The sequence below is a fragment of the Leucoraja erinacea genome, chromosome 15 (genome assembly GCF_028641065.1).
Source record: "Leucoraja erinacea ecotype New England chromosome 15, Leri_hhj_1, whole genome shotgun sequence".
Taxonomy (NCBI): Eukaryota; Metazoa; Chordata; class Chondrichthyes; order Rajiformes; family Rajidae; genus Leucoraja; species Leucoraja erinaceus.
The window spans coordinates 14,182,810-14,204,142 of record NC_073391.1 but is presented as its reverse complement, the minus strand read 5'-3'; the positions used below and the strand labels follow the sequence as shown (position 1 = coordinate 14,204,142).

At 38.6% G+C, this 21,333-nt stretch overlaps 1 protein-coding gene across 1 annotated transcript in view; it reads left to right on the top strand.

Moving 5' to 3' along the window:
• The window catches only part of dock1 (dedicator of cytokinesis 1), a 443,854-nt gene that overhangs the window by 90,783 nt on the left and 331,738 nt on the right, over positions 1 to 21,333 (top strand). Inside the window, exons 10-19 of the mRNA XM_055646705.1 lie at positions 1,464 to 1,599; positions 3,112 to 3,184; positions 8,601 to 8,680; positions 10,353 to 10,478; positions 14,653 to 14,777; positions 14,934 to 15,032; positions 15,128 to 15,200; positions 16,518 to 16,621; positions 16,735 to 16,918; positions 20,084 to 20,181. Of these exons, the coding sequence (XP_055502680.1) occupies positions 1,464 to 1,599; positions 3,112 to 3,184; positions 8,601 to 8,680; positions 10,353 to 10,478; positions 14,653 to 14,777; positions 14,934 to 15,032; positions 15,128 to 15,200; positions 16,518 to 16,621; positions 16,735 to 16,918; positions 20,084 to 20,181 (1,098 nt within the window). The remainder of the gene's footprint in view (positions 1 to 1,463; positions 1,600 to 3,111; positions 3,185 to 8,600; positions 8,681 to 10,352; positions 10,479 to 14,652; positions 14,778 to 14,933; positions 15,033 to 15,127; positions 15,201 to 16,517; positions 16,622 to 16,734; positions 16,919 to 20,083; positions 20,182 to 21,333) is intronic.

Sequence of the window (21,333 nt, the reverse complement as noted above, 5' to 3'; positions counted from 1 at the left end):
ACTGCCGCCCCCACCCTGCACACATTTCTCTCACCATCACCCAACACCCTAGTCACTGGCCTGCTTGTCTCCATGACTCCCACATTTTCCTTTAATCGTCCCTCTTCCCCCCCCGGTCCCCTTCCTCCTTTTGTCCTCCCTCTCACTTTACTTTCACTCCGCCTCTTTATTCCTTCTCTGACACCCTTTTGTCTCCTTTTCTCCTCAAGTCTTTATCACTTCCTCCAGCCATCTACCAATAAATTCCCCTCTCACCTGAACCACTTTTGCAGCACTGTATTTCACTTTTCTAGCTTTCTCTCAGCTACTCCCATCAGTCTGCATATCCAACCTGAATTGTTGCCTGTTCATTCCCTCCACAGATGCTGCATGGCCTGCTGTTCCTCCAGCACTTTGTTTTTTGCTCAAGTTTCCAGCATCTGCTGATGCTTGTCTTTTTTTTTATTATTTGAATTGTTGATAGTCTAAAAAGGATAGAATATGACATTTATTTAAAATAAAAGTCTAAAGACATTGTCATATTATGATATGTAAAAAGCCAATCTTAACCAGGATAATAAATGTAAAACATTAGTTAGAGCCTAACAAAAAACAATTGTAATATTTCATATTTTATGTTATTGTAAATATACATGTAATAATGAAACAGTTTACATACACTATTGAAAAAATAAACTTAACAGGAGGCCACTGAACAAAACAAAAGAAAGTATTGTACCTCAGAAGATCCATCAAATACATTAATTTATGTAGTAAGAATATTTAGAGGATCTGTCTAAAGAGGTAAGATATAAGATATTTCCAATATATATACACACACACACTAGACTGACCCGTTGGGTCCCAGCATCGCACGGGAGGGCTGGTCCCCCTGTTTCACCTTGGCTTTGCACCGTGTGAATTTTTTAGACAACGTTCCCCCCACTTACCCTGTCCCCCGCCTGCATAATGGGTTGGTGAATGAAGCGATGTTTTTCAGGTGACTGCTGCAACTTGACAGTCGCCGGCAGTCCACTGAAAAATCGCCTAAGTGGGACAGGCCCATAATTTAATTTTGAAGCCGTTTTCCTACACATCTTTTCTGCTATGATGATCAGATGGCTGGACTGGAAAAACTAAGGACATTTTGAAACCGTTATATATCTAGTGCAGGGTTTAGTTACCAAAATAACTTTAGTCTGCTTGTTCTCACCATAACATTTTAATCCAAGACAAATTAAGTTCTATAATTGCTAAAATAGGAAAAAAAGTTGTTATCTATCAGGCAATCTAGAAATAATTAAAAGCCTATGCTTATTCAGGGTAAGATGAATATGCTAGCTTCCCACAGTTTAAAATAATTTTGCAATATACAGGTGAGTCAGTATCTATAAAGGGGGCAAACAGGTTATGATATCTTGCACATATATGCTTCATTTGAGAGACAATGTTTTATTTGAGTTATTACTTGTATATTTTTACAGGACCTCGGCAGTAAAGACCTTAAGAGAGAAAAAATTAGCTTTGTGTGCCAGATTGTCAGAGTGGGTCGTATGGAGTTGAAGGACAATAATACCAAGAAATCTACCACGGGGCTGAGAAGACCTTTTGGAGTTGCTGGTAAATACCTAGCATATGATAATGGACATAATATTGCAATAATAATAGATATAATTCTTGTATGTCTTTCAAATTTTAAACCGTTAATAAGCCAATAGGGTTTTTATGTATGATAAATATAACTTTCCATTCAGTCACAAGCAGCATGGGACTTAGTCTTTAGTGGACAAAGTGAATGAGCAACTCATTAAAAAGAGCTAATTTTACTGGGGAATGTTAAAAAATGTGATGATCTGAGTAATACGCGCAGATATGATGAGGACCATATATATATATATATATATATATATATATATATATATATGTATATATGTATATATGAGTGGTAAGCTATGGACAGGTTGGGCAAAATAGCTTATTTGTATATTGTAACATATATGTATTTCTGAATGTATATGTCTGGAAGGTGGGATAAATGTAAATGTAAAGCACTCTGCAAACCAGAGAACACAGTTTTGTATTTAAATGCAATAATTAAAAAAATATCCTGCACTTAATTATATTGAATATTTGTATTTCTTTTTTAACATGGTTAAAAGTATTTCAGATTTCTTAATTTATCTTTTAGCTTAATGAACTATTTCCATTGTATTAATGTTTAATTTTTACAAAAATTGTGAACAATATACAATTGTTTGCAGAAGTCTACGAAAGGTTTGGAAAGTTATTTTCACAATAAAGTGGAATGTGCCTATATAGGTGCCTATATGGGGGGAGGGGTGTGTGGGCAGGGGCAGGGATATGTGGGCTTGGGGGGGGGGGGGGGGGGGGGGGTGGGCAGGGGTGTGTGTGTGAGAGGGTGGCTTGTGTGGGGGGAGGGGTTTGGGTGGGGGATGGGTTGTGGGTGGGGGATTGTGGGGGGGGCGACGAGGGGGTTGTGGGAGGGGGGGGGTTGGGGGGGTTGAGGGGGGAGGTGGAGTGTGGGCGAGGGGGGGGTGTGGGGGGAGTGAAGGGAGGATAGGTGTGGGCGAGAGGTGCAGGTGGTTGCGGGTTGAGTGCGGTGTGGGCCTTGACTGATTCCGTCCTGAAGCACTAGTTCATCACGAACCAGGAAGTAGGGGCGTATTTCGAGCGGGGTATTGGACTGTTTGCGTGTCTGCTATGTACATGTCTTATCACGAATGTGCTCATCGCATGATTTATGCGATGAGCTCATTCGTGATAAGACATGTACATAGCAGACACGCTATCCAGAGCCAAAAGTACACTTTGAAGATACTAATATGAAATTGGCTTTGCAAACCTTGAGTGAATATGGAATTGATTAGATCTGCATCAGACTGGATGCAGGTAATGCTCTTTTGAGATTGTGTCTTTTTCTACTTGGATTTGTTAAATATCCCTAGATTATATTATCCATGAAGTGTTTGGCTCGAGTAAGTTTTTGTAAATGATAGTGATTAAACTATTTTGTTATTTATAACCAAGTCTGTCCAAATTTCCCAACTTTTAAAAATTTGAAAGAAACTTGCTTGTAAGAATGCTGATGTAGTTTTCTTATTACTATTACAGTTATGGATGTCACTGACATAATCACAGGGAAAGTAGATGATGAGGACAAACAACACTTCATTCCATTTCAACCGTAAGTAGTAGTAATGCTTGGTTGTTCCAAATTTTGTAGTTGAAAAGCTGCAGTAGAATTTTGTTTTGGCTTTAAGAAATTTGTTTTCGGTCATTTGCTTCTGAAATTTGATTCCACTGAAGTCAATAGCATTGAATTTTGGAAGCACAATGCAAAATGCATATCCTACTGTAAAACAAATTTAGCTTTCCTGAATGACTTTCTACTTCATATTCTACATGCATTTTTCCCCATACACCAATTAAATCTATTAATGGATATAAAGAAGTGTTTGAATCTTAGTTTGGTATCTGTGACTATTTGGCTTATCACAAAATTCAATTTTTGGTTTGATTTACCAGCATGTTAGATTTTTATGTTCCCTACATGAAGATACACAAATCTCTGTGTAATTATGGTGAAGATCAATTACTCTACTGTCATTGCTTTGCTGGACTATGTTTTCTCCAGTGCAGCATTCAAAGATGTGGCCCTGGGGCACTGGGCTTTACAGTGCAGTGCATTCCAGAACCTTTCTCAGCTTAATGATCTGGCTTCACTGACAGATGGAACATAATGGTCCGTGACTTAATGATCTTTGGCTGAATATTTGTAAATGACTTGGACGTGCACTAATTTTTAAAAGCATTCGATATGTTTGTAACAAAAAATGTCAAAACCCCCCCCAATAAAAATACATAAATTTAATGCAAATGAAAGCATTCACACTAAATTAAACCAAATAAAAAGCTTACCCCACCTTTCTTCCTCAGCTAGTTTATCCCCTTTACGTCAATGAATCCATTATTTGTCAGTAACAGATTTCCTTCTGGAATTGGTACTCTGGAGTGGACTGATGCAGCAGAGGTGACCTGTGGTTGGAGCTCTGCTGTGGTTCCCTTTCTACTCACAAATAGCCCAGTTGTGGAATTACCAGCTGACAGATCCACTAGATTATTAGATGGAATATCAGCTTCAATATATTTTCCTCAACCCCATGAACACACAACATCTCTTATCTTCTTGGTGGCACTTTTTCAAATACTTTTTTGCATATCCAAACACAAATAGCCACTGGGCTCCCTTTATCTATCTTGCTGGTTACATTTCCAAAGTAGGCTGATAAATACATTAAACACTCTTTTTAATAAAACCATGTTTCCACAGTTTTTTGCTTTTTTAGGGCCTGTGCATGACAACACACATACATGATTAGCGTTTGAAGAAATAATACAAGTGGCCATGAAGATTTATTTTAAAGCGGCAAAATCACCAGGATTAATGATTCATCTGGGGTGACAAGTTAAATGAGAACATAAATTAAAAGTAATATATCTAAGGAATAGGCTTTTAAAGTTACAGTAGGTCTGAGAATTGGGAGCACTTTCAACCTCGGTGAACATAGAAATTGATAAAGATGTTGTGGAATATGAGGTGATTTTGGCTAGAAACTGAAACAACTGTAAAATAAGCAAATTAATAGTAGAGGGCAAGTGTTAGTAATTTACAGACATCATTTTTTATGGAGAATAAAGAAATGGCAGAGGGATTAAGCAATTATTTTGCATCTGTCTTTACCGAGGACATACTGGATATATAAGGACATCTAGGATCTATGGAGAATATGGAACTGAAGGAAATTATTATTATTCAAAACGTACCACTAGAGAAATCAGTGACCTGGAAAGCTAATGATTTGCAAGGGCTTGATGATTCACATCTGAGTTTTGAAAGATGTAGCAGTTAACATCTATAATGAAGGATTTAATAGTGGAATACCTTATAATAAAGTTTCCTGAGGAAACTAAAACAGGCCTCACTCCCCACCAACACCCTCAGGACTTTCTACAGGGGTACGGTGGAGTCTGTACTCACGTACTGCATAAATACGTGGTACTCCACCTGCAACTGCTCGGACAGGAAGGCTCTGCAGAGGGGAGTGAGGGGAGCAGAGAGGATCATTGGCGTCTCCCTACCCTCGGTACAAGAACTGTTCCAGAGCCGCTGTCTGAAAAAAGCTCAGAGAATTGCTAAGGACAAACTGCACCCCCTCCACATACACCTGGATCGCCTGCCATCAGGCAAGAGATATTGAAGCATCAAAGCCCGGACTACAAGACTGCTAAACAGCTTCCTACCACAGGCTGTGAGGCTGCTAAACAGTCACTCTGTACTCACAGTCACTTGATTCTGCGGTTGGCACGCACACTTTAATAACTGGCACCGGCCACTCAAATCAGCTGCCCCGGACATTTTTATGATTGGTTTATTGTATTTTAATGTTGTGTTTTACCTGCTTTTAACTATTTATTTATACTGTTCCATCAGGGACTGGATTGGTTTTTAGTGTTATTATGTGTGAAACGTTTTAAATTTCATGTGCGATGCTCCGCTCTTCCCTGGGAAACGTCTTTTCATTTTGCACTGTACAACTGTTGCTTGCAAGATGACAATAAAGGTTGATTGATTGATTGATTGATTAAGACTGAGCAGAATGTACCTGGATTTGTGAAAGGAAAATCAGGTTTGACTAACCCGGAGTTGTTTGAGGATACAGTTCATAGAATGGGGAAGGTGGAAGTCAGTGTAGAGTGGTGTATTTGCATTTGCAGAGGGTATTCCGAAAGGTCCCAACCAGACATGGATCAACAGAGCATATTAGAGCATGGAATTGGGACTCACATATTGAAAAGGATTAAGCATAGTTTTTTGGTCTGAAAGCAAAGAATGGATATAAACAGTAGACAAAAGGAACGAAAGATGCTGGTTTATTAAAAAGGCACAAAGTGTGGGAATAACTCAGCAGGTTAGGCTGCATCTCTGGAAGACATGTAAAGGTTGTGTTTAGGGTTGGGCCCTTCTGCAGACTGGTTTAATGGGGGGGGGGGAGGGGAAGAAAAGTGATGGGGACGGAAGAAAGCCTAGAAGGTGGTTACAGGTGCGGGGGGGTTGATTGGCAGATGAATGGACAAAGGCCAGAGATGAGAAGAAGACGCATGTCTGTAAGGTAAGGTGTGACAAAATATATGCAGGATTCAAGGATTTGGATCAACGAATTAAGGAAGCACATGGTGAAAGCACAAATAACTAATTATTCAAGCAAAATACAAGTAAAACACAGAAAAACGATCAACTATTAATAAAGAAACAATACACAATAACATGTCTCATGCCCCTCTGTGTATTCGAGCCTCCTGTCTGCACAGGCAGGCATCGACACACCAAGGTCCAAGCTCTTTCTCTCTCTCTCTCTCTCTCTCTCTCTCTCTCTCTCTGCCTGGTGAAGCTTTTTTCTCTCCCCGAAGTTGAAGCTCATGCTCTCATGGTAGAAGCATGTATTTATATAATAATTTTTATCTCTGAGAACAACAGGTGATTATGTGTCAAACTAGCTATCCTCCTTGGTACCATAATGGCGTGAGTTATATGTCCTAACAGACACCTAGTTAGTCTCGGCTGTCTCTGAGAAAAGCAAAGCTTATCTTAGTGACATCGCAGGTGTCCTCATGATCCACTGGTTTGATTTAGCCCACGCATTCTTGGAAAACAGCTACTTGTTTTCCTAAGCAGGGTTGGAAATACGGTGCTGCTAATTTAGCTGACAACTTTATTTTAGCTCACATAGTCTGTTTAACCCTTAAATTACAGAAGAAGAGTGAAATTTGAAGCCAGATGAAGGGATATAAAGCAAATGGGGAAGGGGAAAGGGGATGTGATAGTAGGAGAAATGGGTGTGCATGGGGGTGGGGCACAGGGAAGAGAGGGGGAAGGAAAGGCGGGTTGAAGGTTAGGTTGTTACCTAAAATTGAAGAATTCAATGTTCATACCATTGGATTGTAATCTACCCAAGTATAATACCTGGTGCTATTCCTACACTTTGTATGTGGCCTCATTCTGGAAATGGACGAGGCCCAGACCAGAAATGTCGCAACGGGAAGGGAGTTAAAACTGTTAGCAACCAGGAAATCAAGCAAGGCTTGGCGGACAGATTATGTGTCTGGTAAAAAGGTTGTCTAGTCTATAAATATTTTCGTCAGTGTAAAGGAGGCCACATCAAATGCAGCAGGTATTGGAATGGGGTTGCATGTGAACCTCTGTGCCACCTCGAAGGACTGATGGGATCTTTGGATGGATGTGAGGGAGAAGATGTAGGGCCAGGTGTTACATCTTTGGCGGTTGCAGGGAGAAGTACTTGAGGCGAGGCTGGCATGGGTGAGAAGGGATGTGCGAACCAAGGAATTGCAGATGGAATGTTCTCCACATTAATCGGAAAGGAGTGGAGATGGGAAGATGTGACTGGTGGTGGGATGATGTGGAAGGTGGCAAAAATGTTGGAGAATGATATGTTTTGTACGGAAGCTGGTGTGGTGAAAGGCAGGATCAAGGGGAACTCCATCCATGTTCATTCTAGGAACTGGGGTGCGAGAACAGAACTACAGGAGACAGAGGAGACACGAATGAGGAATCCATCTACAATGTCTACTAAAGAAAGAGGATCTTGGATGTCCCAGAATGAACTGAGAGGTCCTCTTTCTTTAGGAAATGTGGAATTGTGGGGTATGGAGATATGGCCAAATATTGCTTTTTATTTCCTGAGAAGACATATACAAAATATTTATTTAACATCTCTACTGTTTCTTACTTGTTATTAATTTCCTATCTTCTTCTAAGGAATAACATTAACTTCTGCCACATTGGATCTCTTCATGTACTTGTCAAAGCCCTTTTATTAATCAAATTTATTTCCAGCTCATATTCCATTTTCTCTTAAATTAATATATTTTAAAGTCACCATTTGCTGCTTTCTATGATTCTTCATTTTGCCTAGCCTGTACTTGTCAACTTTGAAAAGATTCTGTCTTCAGATAATTGCCACACTCAAACAGAATGCTGAGCAGGCTCAATCACTGAGTATATTCAAGACTGAGACTGATTATTAGATATTAGATGAATTAAGGAGAATGGTTTCAATGTAGGGAAGTGACACCCGATAATGAATGGCAGAGCAGGCACAATGGGCTGAATTTTATGTTAAAACTGCAACCAGAAAGTACTTTGAAAGCATTTGTACTTTTTTACTTTTTTCTATGCTTATTGGGTAATTCTTTTCATCATGCTACTGAAAACGAACTTAATGCAGTGAATAAAGCTATTTGTAAATTCAATTTGCAGTTATTCTTGAGTAATCAACATATTCTTGATTAACTGTCTTTCTGTGTCTTTCTTGTTATCCATCTGTCTTTCCCCTGCATTGGCTTATGACAACTGTTTGTTGCATTAATGCAATGATATTTTGTGAACCCCTGTGCTGTGACTTCTGGTTTGTATGGCCCTTCCGTTTCTTGTTGTGTTGGCCGTCATGTGCATATTCCAGGCTAGCATTGGATGACGCCATTCGACATAAGCAGCTGAACATATCATCCCGTTTTTCATCCAGGGTAGCTGGGGAGAACGACTTCCTTCAGACTGTGATCAATAAAGTCATTACCGCCAAGGAAATAAATCACAAGGGTCAAGGTAAGTTACAAAATAACAATATTATGCTATTATTAAAATGCCTTCCACTCAAGCATAACAATGGTTTTCAACAACTTTATAAATATTGCATTAACTTTTGCACAAAATTATGACATATGACATTCTCATAACATAACCTATTTTAGTAAAATCTTATTATGCCAGATTTTGTATGTAAGCTCTTTTATGGTTGATGCAAAGTTGCAGGTTTTATATGGTGGACAGCACAGTGACTCAGCAGGTAGTGTTTCTAGCTTACAGCTCTACTGACTGGGTTGGACCTTAGGTCGGATCTTACTGTCGGGTTGGATCTTGGCCTCAATGCCACCTTTGTGGATTTTATATTTCCCCCCTTGTGACTGCCTGGGTTTCAATGAATGTTCCTGTTTCCTCCCACTTCCAAAGACATGGTTGGTTGGTTAATTTGTTAGGGTAAATTACCCTTAGTATGCATGGGTGATAGGAGAATTGGATTGGGTGTGGGTGCTGGAGTTGATGAACCTGTGGGGGAAAATAGTTGATGGGGGAATATGGGAATTGGCTTGCTATGTGAATAAATAGAGACCAGATGAATCCAATGATATCTCCTATGAAATGTGAAAAAGTTTTAGGTATGTTAGGTAGAAGTTGGAATGAGCTTAATAATCCTGAATATACCTTTTATAGCTCTGGGTTGAATTTTCTTGTGCTGATAAATTTTCACACACGAAAATTCAATAATTAATATCCATCTCTTAGTTGTGATATTTCTTAACTAGTATTCAAGCTAGACAGAGTTCAATGTATACTTTTAAAAATAGTGCCCGATAGAAATTATATTTGTTAATTTTCTATGCATGGATGTTGTGGAATTGGCAACATTTATTGCCAGTTTGTAATTGCAATGGAAAGGTGGCAGTGAGCCCCCTCCTTGAACCGTTACTGTCCTTCAGAGAACTATTGGGTTGGGCGTGGCATAATTAGATCTGGGGACAGTGAAGTCTGGAAGGATGTCTACCAGCACCTTTGCCAATAAGGGTGGCATAGCTGGTGCCTCACAGTGCGAGAGACCTGGGTTTGATCCTGACCTGTGTTGTCTGAGTGGAATTTGCATGTTCTCCAACTGACCCCATGGGTTTCCTCCGGGTACTCCGGTTTCCTCAAACATCCCAGAGAGGTGCAGATGAATACATAAGATTCACCCTGAAATATTGAATAAAGAGAATGGAGCGGCTGGGCTTGTATACTCTGGAATTTAGAAGGATGAGAGGTGATCTTATTGAAACGTATAAGATTATTAAGGGTTTGGACGTGCTAGAGGCAGGAAACAGGTTCCCGATGTTGGGGGAGTCCAGAACCAGGGGCCACAGTTTAAGAATAAGGGGTAAGCCGTTAACAGAGATGGGGAAACACTTTTTCACACAGAGAGTTGTGAATGTGGAATTCTCTGCCTCAGAGGGCGGTGGAGGCCGTTTCTTTAGATACTTTCAAAAGAGTGCTAGATAGGGCTCTTGAAGATAGCAGTCAGGGGATATGGGGAGAAGGCAGAAACGGGGTACTGATTGTGGATGATCAGCCATGATTACATTGAATGGCAGTGCTGACTTGAAGGACCGTATGGCCTACTCCTATTGTCTAAATAAATCTCGTGCAAAAATTTGGAGATTATCTTTTACTTACTTTATTCATCCAGGTTTGTGGGCTACAATGAAACTGCTCTTAGGGGATGTTCATCAAATTCGCAAAGATTTTCCCCATCTAGTTGACAGAACCACAGCAGTTGCCAGGAAAATGGGTTTTCCTGAAATAATAATGCCTGGTAAGTTTGTGAATGTGATTTAACATATCTGTTGTCTAAGTGTAGATATATTTTTGAAGACATAACAAATTTTTGATGCTGAGCAAAAAAAAATAAAGTGCAAGGGGAACGCAGCAATTCAGGCAGCATCTGTGGAAGTAATGGACAGATTATGTTTTTGGTCTGGATCTTTCTTTAGAATGATTGCCTTACTATTTTGCTCCATATATTCTTGTTCATTATAACTATATTAGCATTAGATTTCAAAACATTGTTTTGCCATATACATTATGGTGCAATTAAATTCATAGAGTTAACAATAAGCATGGTAATGATGGAAATAACAACAAATGCACAACAGGGCGGTCACGGTGGCGCAGCGGTAGAGTTGTTGCCTAACAGCGAATGCAGTGCCGGAGACCCGGGTTCGATTCTGATTACGGTTGCTGTCTGTACGGAGTTTGTACATTCTCCCCGTGACCTGCGTGAGTTTTCTCCGAGATCTTCAGTTTCCTCCCACACTCCAAAGATGTATAGGTTTGTAGGTTAATTGGCTTGGTAAATGTAAAAAATAAATTTTCTCCCGTGGGTGTAGGATAGTTTTAATGTGCGGGGATCGCTGGTCGGCGCGGACCCGGTGGGCCGAAGAGCCTGTTTCCACGTTGTATCTCTAAACTAAACTAAATAGCAGAATAATGCAAAGATTCATGTGCAATCTGAAGTGATGAAAAAAGAATGTGAACGGGAGAGAGATATGAGTACATGGCAGCAGCTCCGTGCAGAGGGTGCAAAAAATCATAAGTGGTAGGAGTAGAATTAGGCCATTCAGCCCATTAAGTCTACTCCGCCATTCAATCATGGCTGATCTATCTCCCTCCTAACCTCATTCTCCAGCCTTCTCCCCATAACCTTTGACACCCGTAAAAGAGGTGACTGGTTCAGGAATCTGATAATCATGGGGAAGAATCTGTTCTTAAGTAGGTAGAAGAGAGCAAAAGGGTATGGCCAGATTAGCATGTATCCTTGAGAATACTTCCAGCCTTCCTGATGCAATACATTGTGAAGATGAACTTGATGGAAGGAAGTGACGAGCTTGTGATAGACATGATAGACACAAAATGCTGGAGCAACTCAGTGGGACAGGCAGCACCTCTGGAGAGAAGGAATGGGTGACGTTTCATATACCTTCTCTTCAAACATGCTGCCTGTCCTGCTGATTTACTACAGCATTTTGTGTCTACCTTCCATTTAAACCTGCATCTGCAGTTCTTTCCTACACATTGTGATAGACACATCTGTGTTCACCATTCCCTGCATATTCACTCAGTCAAGAATAGAGCAGTTGCCTTACCAAGCTGAGTTGCATCTTGTCAGAACACTTCCTATATTGCATATGTATAAATTCGAAGGAGTCTTCGTGGACATTCAAATTTTCATCAGATACCAAAGAAAGTATTGTTTTCTTGTTCATCGTATCAGTGTGAAGGAACAATATTAGGTTGTGGTGATATGCATAAAAAGGAACATAAAGCTGTTGGCCATCTCTACAGCAGTTCTGATGATGAGGACAAGTTGTGATATTACATTTGCTATACATACATTTACAAGTTGTGATACATACATTTGCTTTTTTCAAGTGCCACCTGTCTGCAAAAGGGTAATGCCTTGAAATCAACATTGATTATGTATGACAGAGGATTTTTTAATTAATATGTCGTTTACAGTGCTGCATAGTTTGCTTCCTAACAATGAAATAATAACAAAGATTGAAGGTGGCAACCGATCTCTGATAGCAGATCAAAAATGTAAGCCATGCACATTGATATTACTGCATTCATGGGAAAACCCCGAAGAAATAGCACCTGTGCCAAAGCGAATTGCACATTTTCAATTACGTGATAGGTGAGAATTAGGAAATGGCTGTGAACAAAACAAATGTGCCATTTTTATGTGACATCCATTAAAGTAAGTGTATATGTTTTCATACTGATTACATTTATTGGTTATAGTTATTGGAGATTTGTGGATTTAATGATTTGGAAGTAAACTGACTAAGTGCATTTATGAGTTATGTAACTTAGCAGCTGCTTCATACATCATTGTAACACTGAGATCTTTATGACTGGAATTGATTTTAAGCTAAGAATAGACACAAAACGTTGGAGAAAATGGATAGGTGACATTTTGGGTTGGGACCCTTCTTCAGACTGCTAAAATATATGATCCTTAGTGGAGCCCAGGTAGGTGCGGAAGCGTTTATTGGTGTGGATGTGCCATAGAATGAAGTCAAGTTGGGATTCATTGCAGGTGTGGGTGAGTGAGGACCAGCGCTGTGGGAGAGTCGGATCGAGTGCCTACTGGTGCTAGTGCATAGCAGCTATTGTCGAATGCAGGAGAACTGGTGTGAGAAGTGGCGGATTGACTGTTGGTAGCTGAAATACAGGTTGGGTCTGAAATAGGAGGTCTGGAACTAGATTTGAAAGTTATGAGGCACAAGATGGAGGCACAGACAAGCACCGAGGTACATACGTGACTGTGGTAGTGAGTCTGGGTAAAACATGGTCGTAGAGCTGGAGAGCAGTAGGAGTCGCAGAGGAGGAGCAGTGAGAGAGGGACTTGCAGAACTCCCTTCACAGCGAGGAAGAGGACTTCTTCAAAGTAAGTATACCTTGAGATTTTGCAGTGGAACAGACAAAATGTAATAAAAAGGAACTGTAGATGCTGGTTTATACCAAAGATAGACACAAAATGCTGGAGTAACTCAGCAGGTCAGGCAGCATTTCTGGAGAAAATAGATAGTTGACATTTCGATTTGGGAACCGTCTTCGGACTGGAATCTAAAAAAAATATTGATTTTTAAATTGTTTAAGAAGGAACTGCAGATACTTCGCTCCAGCGCTCCATAGGTGCTGCTGCACCCGCAGAGTTTCTCCAGCACTTTTGTCTACTGATTTTTAAACTGCTTGTTTGACTGATTTAGAGAAGTCAGGTTCAGCAGCTTCAAAGTAAACTTCCCTCTTCCCCTGCCATTGTATGCAGAAGATCATTTTTTGGATTTCATGCTCCTTCGCGTCATTTTTTCAACTTTTAAAATTGATTTTACGATGAGAAAGAGGCCATTAGACCCAATTTGTGAATGCTGGCTCTCAGAATAGTCCCATTTCCCAACTTATCATGTGTAAGAAAGAACAGCAGATGCTGGTTTAATATGAAGGTAGGCACAAAATGCTGGAGTAACAGCGGGTGAAGCAGCATCTCTGGAGAGAAGGAATGGGCGACGTTTCATGTTGAGACTCTTCAGACTGATCCCAACTTATCATGTAACCTATTTTCTCGCTCATGCCCTTCAATTTTCCGATTCTTCCACCAACTACTTAGAGTAGCAGTGAGTTTTAGTAACCAATTAACTACCAACCAGCACAACTTTAGGAGTGAAATGAAGCTTTTAGGGAAAATACATGCAGTCCTTGGCAAGTTCAAATCCAACGGCATTGGAAGTCAGGATCAGAGCTGGCAAACAACTTCACTTCCAGTTGCTCCATGTGTCACTCATTTATGTAATAATATCAAAGAGGCATTGTAATCTGTAAATGTTGAGATTACGTATTGATGTTAGTTATGCAACAACATGCATTTTGTCTTTTGGAAATTCATGCCTGTATTGTCCATGTGGACTTTGAAGAATTCTGTGATATCTAGATTTGACTGACTGACATTAATTGATCAAAGATTCAGTTATGATTACGTAATTTGAATTTTCTGGGAAACGGACACATTTTATTTTACTTTTAAGATCAGTCGGCTCCTAAATGATAAACAAATTATTTGATTTTCAATTGTTTCAGATAGTGCAAGAAATGAACATTTTACCACTCTTGTATTTCTTCAGTTGAAGGAAAATGTTATTTTTATGGGTAACAGTTGTCATGGACTAAGGACTGGAAAATAGTGGTGGGATACTTACCTCATTTGACTTAGGAACTCAATGCTGCTGAACCTATTTTTAAACATTTAAAATTATAAAGCCGTGTCTGGGGACAACACCGCACAAGAATGGCAGATTTACTACCCTGATGACATTTGTTAACCAAATGAATTTTTTACTGTCAAAGATATGTGTTGTTTAGTAGTAAAATTATTCTGGTAGTATTAAAATCATATATTGCTTAGGATTGTTTATCTTTGTTTCTTTAAGGTGATGTACGTAATGACATCTACGTTACGCTGGCACAGGGAGAATTTGACAAAGGCAGTAAAACAACTTCCAAGAATGTCGAAGTCACAATGATGGTGTACGATGAAGAAGGCAAGCGTTTGGAGGTATGACTATTTTGGATGATGAACCTGTGGTATAAACAGTTTGGATTCACATGTTTAGAACACTTAAATTGAACTTAATGTTCTTTTACTTTTAAATTCCTAACACATTTTAACGTGGTTCTAAAAACTGAATTGATATGTCCCTCTTTTTTAAAGAACGTAATTTTTCCTGGTGCAGGAGATGACGGTATCTCTGAATACAAATCTGTTATTTACTACCAAGTAAAACAACCCCGATGGTTTGAGACAGTAAAGGTATGTTCTTGTTAGCTGGATCTGCACATGCTAAAATGTCCATCTCTATTTTTCAACCTTTGCTTGAGTTTTTAATAGTTTTATTTTGAAATTAGGTGGCGATCCCTATTGAAGATGTAAATCGTAGCCATTTAAGGTTCACTTTCCGACACAGATCATCCCAGGAATGTGAGTACTGAAAGTGATTATTATATTGGTGCGAAAGGAAGGTCAAGAGAAAGTGATATTCCTCGCAATAGGAGGAAATCAAAGACTGGCTCTGTGGTTTTCTGATTTTGTTTTGTACGTTCAGAACAAAGCAACAATTCTACACTACAAATGTCCTCTGTCCCCTGTTTCTGCTCTCACAGAGAGATAATTTTGTCTGAAATATAAAAGCCTAGATGAGCGGTATTAATTCTTCTTATCACTGGGAAACACTTTACCGACACCACTGTTTGCTAAGCAATACAACTACCTTTGTCCTATATTCATTTTTGATAAAGTGGTAAACTATTTTGACCAGATTTTTCAAAAACAAGTGTACTGGCAAACCATAGCTTCCAAATTTGTATTATTTTCATTTAAAGCTCTAATTAGCTGGTTTTTAACTCAACTGATGAGTGTATTTTGAAAAAAATGTATTACTAAATTTGCATGGAATGTCTCAGTGGTGCATTGGCTTCCAAAAAAATAAAAACAGCTGAAATGATAACCAGAATTTTTTTTTTTGTTTGGTTATTCTATCTTCTGTAATTCAATTTTTCCATATAGTAACTTCCAATAACTTAACCATAATTTTCCGAAGAAATCTTCACATAATACACAGTGGCTACAGCACATTGCCAGCAACCCAGGCTGGATACTGACCTTGAGTACTGTCTGCATGTTTTCAAATTCTCACTGTGAACTCATGGTTTCACCCTGTGCTCCAGTATTTTCCCTCACTCCAAATTGTGCTGTAAAGTTAATTGGTGCTGTTTAATTAATTGGTGCCGGTAATTTCTCTCTGGTGTAGCTGTATATCAAGAGAATTGGAGGTGTTGATGTAGATATGGTAGAGAAAAGACTGGGAAATAAATAGGGAGTGATGCTGGGAGAACTCTCAAGGAAAAATAAATAAAAATATGAATAGGCAGTATCCTCACCATTATTTGCTTTGATCTTTGGTGAGATTTTCTTGGAGATACTTTCCAAAAGCAAAATAAAATTGAACATTTTGATTAATCTAAATATTTATTTTGCCAAAAGTATATAAGAGTTGCTGTTTGGTTTGTATGATTCCATTATCAAATACAGATTCCATTATCAAATTGCATGAGCTCTTGTTGTAACTGGCAATTAATAGCTCTTTCTGAGGCATTTGGAAGGCATGGATTGCGGCAGTAATGATAGAACTTATATTTGTTCTGATTTAACGGTTTACTTTTTTAAAACTAAGCAATGGAAGCTACTGTTTCACAAATGAAAGGGATGATTTAAGGCATTGTTTCCTCCTTTGTCCAGCCAAAGACAAATCTGAGAAGATTTTTGCACTGGCGTTTGTGAAGTTAATGAGGTTTGATGGAACAACCCTAAGAGATGGAGAACATGATCTTATTGTATACAAGGTACGTTAGTTTACAATTATTTTTAATTGGCATCTTAAGCAATTTAAAAGGTTTATATAAAAGTAATTTAATATGTTGAAATATAATGCTTTAAGTTTATTTTTACTGAACAGTGGGATGCCAAAAAGCTGGAAGATTCATCACTGCATTTAAATCTACCAGCAACTAAACCAGCACTTGAGGAGAAAGGCTACACAGTGACTGGAAAAAATATGCACAGTTTTGGAAACTTTGCCATCAGCAAGGACTCATTTCAGATTTCCACTTTGGTCTGTTCAACAAAACTTACACAGAATGGTAAGTTACTAAAAAGAAAGACTTGAGTGTGCGTGATTCAGTTTAGAAAGTTGATTTTGAGAATATTTGCACTTATTTGTTTTCAGATTTTATTAAAAAAAGCTCCTAAATATTCAGTTATCTTGCATGAGAATTTTCTCACAAAAATTGATGTTTGTGTATGACATGTTATGCACATTTTTAAATAGCCCATATAAAATTACTGCACAGAATCTAAGGGTTCTCTACAATAGAAGAGCATTAGTTAATAGATGAAAAACAAATCAGGTAAACTGTAAATGCTGCGATATCAGCTATTTCCATCAAATTAATTTTCATGTAATTTTATGATTTGATGATTAATTTTTTTAGGTTGTAGAGTTGCCTCCTTTAAACACCAAGTGGCTTCATTGTTATATCTACTATTCGATGCTTTCAGAATTGCACACAATTACATTCTGGAAGATGACAATAGCAGGCTAAATAAACCCAGCAAAAATAATGCTGAATATTTTATAAAATAAAATGGCATACTTAACATGTTAGGGATTAGTAATTTTAGATGTGCTGTGTTATAGACTGGTGTGTGTATGCCTGTGATAGGCTTTGCTCTTTCACATCTGATACTAGAGTTCAAATCAATTTTCAGATTTATTTGTCTCTGAGCATAGAAGCGCTTTGTTAAATGAGATTTACTGATTTTATTTCACTGTCTGGTAAATTAGCAATCCTACTCAGAGTCCTTGGGAGATGGAAATGGCAATATAAATATTCTTGTGACTAACCACTGGAGAGCTCCAGTGGTGACAAAATTCATTGTTTATAAGCTCTTGTTTATGATGATGTTTAGAAATCTCATTTTTAGGTATGAAAACCAGATATGTCACTGGAGAATGTTCAAAATAAATATCTACTTTGCTGTTATCTATTTCCTGCCGGTTCTGAGTAGGTACATTGATCAATTGTGGACACAACCTATGCAATAAAATTGCCATTCTGTTTTATTTCCACAGAGAACAATTAAATGATGTGCTTCTGGATTTTGAATGAATGCTCTTCTTTAGTCATTAAACAAAATAACATTCAGTTCGTGATTACAATATAATCTACTTAAAATATAATGCTCAGGGATAAAATGATAGCAGAATAAAACAGAGACAGTAAATAGCCTGGTTTTTCTTTTGAATTCTTTGGGAAAGATTAAATAAAGGAAGGGCATAAAGAGGACGTGAGATAGCAGAATCCTGAAAAATGTTCTAATTATATTAAGAGTAAATGGATAGTTAGGGAGAGGATAGGGCAGCTGAAAGATCAACGAGGTTGTCTTTGTGGAACGACCTGAAATGGACAAGGCATTAAATGAATATTTGTTATCTGTGTATACGGAATGTCTTCGGAAGAATCGAGGAAAATGAATAGTGATATATTGGAATATATATAAGACGTATGTTAAGGTGGATACATCCCTGGTCAAGTGTATTCTCAAACATTGTAGCAAACTACCGAGGAAATTGCAGGAGCGCCCAAAAGATATTTGCATCATCTTTGGCCATGGATGAAGCACCGGACATTGCAGTGTGGCAAATGTTGTGCCTATTTAAGGAGGGCTGCAAGGACAAGCTAGAGAACCTCAGGTCGGTAAGCCTAACATCACTGGAGGATAAGTTACTGGAGGGAATTCTGGGGGGTAGAACCTTTAAGCATTTGGAAAGGCAAGGACTGATTAAAGTTTGTCAGCATGACTTTGTGTATGGGCAGTTGTGTCTCACAAATTTGATTTTGAGTTTTTTGGATAGATGAATAAGAGGGCACTGTGGTAGATGCTGTCAACATGGATTTAGCAAGGGCCTTGGGCAAGATTGTGCATTTTAAACTAACCTAGAAGGTTAGATAACATTGGATCCAGGGTCAGTTAACCAATTGGATACAACATTGACATGGTAGAAAGAATCAGAATGTGGTAGCAGAGGGTTATTCAGATTGGAGGCCTGTAACTAGCTGCAGAGATCGGTGCTGGGTTCACTATTGTTTGTCACCTCCATTGATGATTTTGCTAACATGGTTAGTATGTTTGTGGATGACACCAAAATTGGTGTTGTCGAGGACAATGAAGAAGGTTATAGAAGATTATAACGATCTCGGTGAATTGGGGAAGTGGGCCAAGGAACGGCAGATGAAACTTAATTCTGGCATGAAGGTGTGAGGTGTTGCATTTTCCTAATCAAGGGCAGGACTTGCACAGTAAGTGCCCTGTAGAATAGAGCGACTGACTAGAACGTGTACTCCACGCCGCTTCCTAAAGTTGATAAACAGTCCTTTTTTTGCTGACAATGAGGGAGAGGTTGCTATCTTGACATCCTGCTGCAAAACTTGATTCCCTACTGTACATCACTGTTTGAAATACAGGACACTATGGGCATGTCATCTGCATACTTGGAAATGGAGTTACAGCAGAATTTGGCAGTGCAGTTGTGAAAATATAGCGAGGGAGCTTAGTAATGGGCCGAGTAATGGGGCGAATAAATGGCCTTGTGTTGTTGGGAATTATCGTGGAGAATATTTTGTATATCTTAAATATAAAATCTTAGAATATTAAATCTTCATATTTAAACAAATGAATTACATTTGTAATTTGTTTAGCACTTCCGAGCAGAATGGTGGTTCATTATGTTGCACTTGCTCCTCCAGACCAAAAGACTATTTCTGCTCTCCTTGTTTGGTTTCAAAACTCTTTCCCAGCCGAAAGATTTCTCTATAGTACCAAACTCAGCAGTACTCTCTGGCGATATTAAAAAAAACGTAGAAATCTAAAGAGAAAGTGGCTTCTTGCGTCTTATATTTTACAATTGTTTTATTCCTTGGCATTAAAGCTAGGGGATAGACTGAATTGCACTTACAAATTGAATTTTTTTTTAATGGCTTAAGATGAGGGTTTATTTGAAATGTAGCAAAATTAAATTGTTTAATTGTTCTCCGTGGAAATAAAACAAAATGACACTTTAATTGCTTTGTGATGTCCACAAAGGATTATTGTGGACAAAACATTATTTGTAACCGCCGCATATTGCAACGGGATGAAGCCGTAGTTGCATAATACTTTTTTTTTGTTTGCTTTTATTCTTTGGAACTTTATCGCCTTTTTACTTGGTTATTAATTTAAAAAAATCATACCTGGTTTGCTTACAGTGGATCTCTTGGGACTCTTGAAATGGAGGTCAAACACAAATTTACTCCAGCAGAATTTGAGACAGCTGATGAAGGTGGATGGAGAGGAGGTTGTTAAGGTAATTGTCTTCCATTTTCTGAATAAAGTTAGATATGCCGTATGTTAAATTTCCAAAGCTTATGCATATCTGAGCAAATGTGCATGCATGTGTGAAAATAATTTGACAGGTAACTAGGATATTCGCCTGTCAAGATGCAATCAATTTTAATACCTAAACGGTGGGTATAGCTTTCCTTTAAAAATGAAATAACTTAGCTGGATCTGAATCTGTGTACAATACTTTTCTTCAGATGAGACAAAAAAAACTGCGAAGTGGTTGTAAAAATATCTCTTAACACTGTTAGTGGGATACCACGCGAGTTACCATTCAAAAACCAGATGTGAAATAGATTATCTAATAATATCTCATTACTTATTCTGAGACCTTGTTTTTGTAAGAGTGACTATATTTTGAAAAGTTACTTAACTGGCTTGTTTTCAAGTCAGAAATAACACTTGAATGATGCAAATATATCCGTGTTGGTTTCCTTTACATAATTATATTCTTGAATCCTTGAAAATATATATCAGTGATCTATAGTAAAGAATAGAACAGTGCAGCACAGTAGCAGGCCCTTTGACCCACGATGTCTGTGACAAACAAAATGCCAGGATAAACTACTCTCATCTGCCTGCATTCAATCCATACCCCACCATTCCTTGCATATCCATGTGCCTGTCTAAAATCCTTTTAAACTCCACTATTGTATCTGCCGTTCTGTCTGGCAATGCGTTTCAGGCACCCACTGTGTGTGCAAAAAAGAAAACTGGCCCCACATATCTCCTGTAAACTTTGCACCTCTCACCTTTTAGGTATGTTTTTGATATTTACACCTTGGGAAAGGTTCTGACTGGCTATCCTATCGATGTCTCTCATAATTTTTCTACTTCTATCAGGTCACTCTGCAATCTCCGACATTCCAGAGAAAACAATTTAAGTCTATCCAACCTCTCCTTATAGCTACTACCCTATAATCTAGGCATCATTCTCATAAACCTATTGTGCGTCTTCTCCAAAACCTCCACATCCTTCCTACAATAGGATGATCAGATCTATAGGCAATATTCCAAATGCGGCCTAACCAAAGTCCTATAATGCTGCACCATAACTTCTTGAGCTTTATACAATGGCCAGACCAATGAAGGCAAGCATATCATGTTGCCTTTGCTG